Raw genomic sequence first — 5,501 nt, forward strand, 5'->3', positions numbered from 1 at the left:
GTTGGAAGAGTCGGTCTGAGGCTCGGCGGGGTCGATCGCTTCAGTCGGTTCAGAGGCAGTCGGGCTGACGTCTGGATCGTCACTGGAGACTGGGTCGGCCTCTGGGGGGGTGATGGGAGTTGGGTTGACCTCTGACCTCGGTTTGAGCTCTGGCCTGCAGACAAATCAATCAACACCGAGTTGACCAATGAGGATGCAGCAACCGGAGACTCCAGCTCATCACTGCTCTCAGCCAAGAAATAGTGCTACATAACGTGTTAATCATTTCGTTGCCTTTGGACGGAGCCACGCTAGCCGCTTCACCCCGTTTACAGTCTTTATGCTAAGCTAAGCTAATCGGCTGCTGGTTGCAGCTTCATATTTACCGCAGAGACAAGAGAGTGGCATCGATCTTCTCTTTAAGTCAAAGCAAAAAAACTAATAAGCGTTTTTCCAAAATGTCAAACTACTCCTTATAGTCTCTTAAATTAATCCTAATTAACTTTTAAATTCTTTAATATTTCCATACAGAAATTGCCTTATTGTCTGTTGTATATTTTTACCTTTTAATGCTTTATGGAAATCACTTTAAATGTTCCTTTATGTATGAAATGTGCCACAAATAAACTTTTTGCTTTAACTAAATAACTCATAAACAAAGTGTTGTGAAAAGTCTTGAGGGCCTAAAGTGCCGAAAGCTGAACTTTAACAGAAAACGTAAGTAAAGACTTTGACCGTTTTCAGATTTTAAGCATTTCTCTGTAACTTTTAATATTTAATCCTAATCAAGCAACAAAAGTTTTGAAAAACACAAAAGTCCTGGGTAGACAGAGCTGACAACTCTTCACATTTTGATTTAAACAAACTTATTCCTAACATCCAGCGGAGGAGAATAAAACATCACTCACAATCTGTCGCATCGCCACACCGAAGACAAACGAGCATCAATAAAACACATTTTTTCTGACTCTCGAACTCACTCAGATGAGCTGCATTTGGTTTCAGTGACAGATTACTGCAGATAACGGCCTCCGAACATTTCCCTACAGCCGTGCGATGAGCTACTTACTCCCTTATCCTGGTCTCTGCCTCCTCACGCGGGCCACAGGGCTGCTTTGACCTCCCATTGAGCAGCAGGCAATAAAACATGAAAAGCAGCACACAGATAACCCCTATAATCAAACAGCTCGGCTGCCATGCTGGAATGCCCATGTTTGGCTAACCCTTTGCTCCTGGTAGCTTTGGTAGCCCAAAGAGGGGATGCTAGGGACTTAGCAGGCATGCTACCTTATAAGGTGCAGCTCTATGTGTCCAGCCAAGCTTACCGTTTACACCAAAATGGTGACATGTCACAAGGTGCGTCCATGTGTGGCCGGAGCAGGTATGTGAGCGGGAAGCAACAAGCAGCATCTCTTCATGGACATTTCTGACACATTTACTGAGAAATGTAACGTCAACAAAATACTTAAAAATTATTAAAAATAAAAAATAAAAACTTTTAACACTTCAGGGTGATGCAGCAGGCTGCTGGTTTTGAATTACACTTAATTTCTTATAAATATTGTATTACTCTTCAGCAGCAAACATAACACTTAATGCTCCAAGAGTGACAGAAATATGACTTTTAGGTATTTAAGAGCTATTTTATAAAGTTATTTTGCATGTTTAAACAATATTAATAGCCTTAATTGAACATGTATAGAAGTATATTAATAACCACCTGTCCCCTGTATATTAAACATGTTTAAATAAGGTTATATAACATATAATAGAATAAAAGTCTTCATACTCACTGTGCAGTGTTTCAGCCCTCAGTGCAGGATGGAGGCTCAACTCCAGGGAAATGAGAATATCATGTCAGGTAAATGAAGTGATGATGATGATGATGCCGTCCTTCCTCCCTCCACACTATTTAAACCGGGCCCGCGACACCTGGGGGTGGAGCTCTTTCTCCACCAAAGTTGGCAGCGGCCACGAGCGACGTCCATCCAGCCAATCACAGCAAAGAGGAGAGGTTTAATTGGTCTGCCTTCAAATTAAAAGCTTTGAATTTGTGGTTTACTGTTCTAGAGACTGAAAAGTGAAGAGTTTGTTAGAAGTTAGAGGTGAAGAGGAGGCTATGTAGTCTCAAGCAGAGTACTTAGGTACAACCTTGAGATACTTGTACATAATAATAATATATTTATTAAGGACACAATGAGAAGTCCACAGTACACTACTTAGTATTTCCATTTCTGTTACTTTAAACTTTTACTCGACTATATTTCAGAAGGTGATATTACTAATAATATAATAATATATTACTCCAACGCCTTTGACAGCTGTAGTTACTCGTTAGTTGTTTTCCAGATTAAGACGTTAAAATACAAACAAAAGACGAGTTTATAAAATATGATGAACTAGTTCAAACTGTCCGTGAGTACCTCCACACCCTCCTCTAACATTAAAGTTAATGTCACACACAAATAACATTCTCTTAACAGAAGGCATTCAGCTTCATAATGAGTATTTTTACTTTTAATTACTTCAGTACTTGTTTATGTTCACACTATTGAACCGTTACTTTTACTCAAGTAGAAATAACTGTTAACTACAATTAGCATTTAGATAAAAATGATCACTTAGGGCATAAACCATCATTTAGTCATGTATAACTATCTTTACAATGTAGTGGTCACAAAGCTGACATTTTGTTATGTTAACGTTATATTTGTCAGTGTATAAAAATTAAAAAATATTCTCAGTGAGAGTTTACATTCTGTAAATTTCAAAGCTTGTAAATACCCAAAATCTAAATTGGTTTAATGTAATTCAGCCTCTGACTTGGTATATGAACAGTAGGCTACCCCTAGAACTGGGTTTGTTTTATGCACAATATTCACATTCAAACACCTCGTTCTGCATGTTTTATACACAGTTTTCTTAAAGGGGGGGGGGGGGGGCATATCTCCCCAATTTACCCTCAAGGTCAACAAAGTAGCCTCCCAACAACCTACTTTTATTTTGAAAGGTTTACGCGGAAGATTTAGCTCTCGTTTGTTCTGGCCGGCTTCCCGTAGCATTCTCATTTCCATGGTGACCACACCAAGCAACAGCGCACTTATTTTTTATTTTCTTGTTAACATTTTTCTGCAAAATAAAAGGTTTTCCGGACTACAAGTAAAATGTCTGCCCCGGCTGAGGACCCACTCTTGACCGTGTTTGAGGGCTCTTCTCCGGGGGACGTGTCTCACGCCCGGCTGCTGTGGAGCTCGCTGTCTCTCCTGCCGCCGCTGGAGTCCCGGCTGGTGTCCGCGGACATCGGACAGAGGCTGCCGGTGTCCCGGCCGCAGCGCAGCAGCAGCAGCACCGGTCCCAAGCGGTCATGCAGCATGCAGCAGCCGCACCCGAGCTGTGAGCATGCTCTCCTGCAGAGACTGGAGGAGAGGCAGCGGTATGCGGCCATGGCCGACCAGAGGAGGGAGACCATGGCTCTGCTGAGGAGGCAGAGGGAGCAGAGGATCCGGAGGGAGATGCTCTCTGTGGACTTCAAACCGAAGCTGGAGCTCGGCGGCGGAGAGAAAAGGTCCAAGCTGCGAAATCCTCCAGACTCTGAGATGGACGAGGAGCTGGTGAAGCAGCTGCAGTGAAGTGATGAAGCGACTGTGCCGATTTGTTTTAAAGGGCTTTCTAAATGATCTCATATATTGTTAACACGCTTTAATTCTAAGCAGATTCAGTTAAACCTTGTTCTGTTTCTTAATGTGAGAAATTCTCTATGAAGTCTGGTGTTGAGGTAAAACACCTGAATCCTGTCCCAACTGAATGTCCTGTAACCCTGCTCATGATGAGTGACTCTGTTGTTAACAATCTGATGTTTTGCAGATATAATGTTTGTTTGCTCATTAAACACAAAGTGCTGTGAAGCTGATGAGAACTGGACAAATACAAAATAAAGTTCATCCTGATTATGGCACCAGATCACCAAAGTCATTCACATTATTGGTCACTTTGAGAGATGCTCACACACACACACACACACACACACACACAGGTGTGTTCAATGACACCTGATTAGACCTGTGGGCAGGTGTGTAAGTGGAGCTTTGGCTTGTCATAGCAGGTAAAGCACAGGTGTAACTGATAACATTAAACACCAATCGTACATACCAAAAGATATGGAAAAAATATATAATAAATATGTTATGTGCCGTCACCAAGCTGTACTAATGAGAATGATAACAGTGTACAAGTACAACAAAAACACCAACGGGATGATAGAGATGTACACGATCCTGAGAGGTTTAATCATAACCTGAAATCACCTGTGTGAGGTCACCTTTAACATTCTAACTAATACATACCATCATGAAACGTAACCAGCTGATTACTGACATTAAGACACATTTGTTAAAACTTTTTTTAAATGTTTAAATATGCAAATGAGGCCTTATCCTATGAAATATGTGCTAATTTCCAGAACATAAACGTGAACACTGGATAAATCCAAATTCAAAATTCTTCTTTTATTTTATTGACATATTAGAGTTAAAGGTTTTAACTGACGGGATTTAGGATGTCTCTTTGTTTCACTACATCAATCAGAAAATACTGTCGACATCCTGAAAAAAAACCTATTTCCTCCATGTTTATATTAATAAATGTATAAATGAGTGTGTGAGTGATGTGTGAACCTTCAGCACACAGAGAGGAATGAAAGAGTGAAGTTTGGTGAATGTAAGAGCTGCTGAAGTGGAGATTTATCCTTTAAAGAGACGTTTAGTTACATTACAGACATTTAGAGACTCTACAGGTGAACACATGAACTCATAGATATCACCATGAAACTTCACCACTTCATCACTCACATTAAGAGGAGTATTTATTGTATTACAAGTTTTCTGAAATGTTATGTTTAAATATGTAAATGAGGCGTTATGTAATGGTAACTTTTGGTGAATTTAGTAGAAATCTACAAACAGACAAAGTAGTAAAATAAATGTTTTCTTTCCTCTAGTCTGAAAGAAGACGAGTTATGGAAGATGAATAAACCAAACTCTCTAAATTGAGCAGTGCATGAATAACAATGTTTCTTAAATGAAGTATTTCTGCCTGCCTTAGAATATTAAAGATAACTGAACCATCTGGTTGCATTTAAACTCTTTCTGGTGTCAGCTGGAGCCGGCACACATCAGTCTGCTTCAGACAGCGTTACGTAACGTCAAGTGAAGCCTGTGTGATATTCAAATTCCAAACACCCAGTGGAGGAGGCCCAACCATAATAGGATAAGAAGCAGCCCGCTGACTGTTGACTTTAGCTAATTTGGTTAAAGGTTTCAAAGCACACAGAAGCTCTTTAACCTCTCAAACCTTCTGTATCCGTGTAATTCACCCGTAAGCAGCTTTAGACTGATCCGCCACCTTAAATCCAGCTTCACATCAACAATCCTCCTCCGTGCTGCCTGTAAGAACTTTACAATAAACATGAGGTTTAAACGGGAGCAGCATGTGTAGTTATACAGTATATACTGACAGAAATATGA

At 40.4% G+C, this 5,501-nt stretch overlaps 1 protein-coding gene across 1 annotated transcript; it reads left to right on the forward strand.

The window, feature by feature from the left end:
• Nucleotides 1-3,143: 3,143 nt before the first annotated feature.
• Nucleotides 3,144-3,608, forward strand: hoatz (HOATZ cilia and flagella associated protein). The gene has a single exon (XM_076085134.1). The coding sequence runs from the start codon at nucleotides 3,144-3,146 to the stop codon at nucleotides 3,606-3,608; it is 465 nt and encodes a 154-aa protein (XP_075941249.1).
• Nucleotides 3,609-5,501: the final 1,893 nt, after the last annotated feature.

Source organism: Anarhichas minor, unplaced genomic scaffold (assembly GCF_050575085.1).
Source record: "Anarhichas minor isolate MPS153535 unplaced genomic scaffold, ASM5057508v1 ptg000140l, whole genome shotgun sequence".
NCBI lineage: Eukaryota > Metazoa > Chordata > Actinopteri > Perciformes > Anarhichadidae > Anarhichas > Anarhichas minor.

Coding starts and splice junctions, on each gene's coding strand:
- hoatz (XM_076085134.1), top strand. CDS start 3,144: ATGTCTGCCCCGGCTGAGGACCCACTCTTGACCGTGTTTGAGGGCTCT.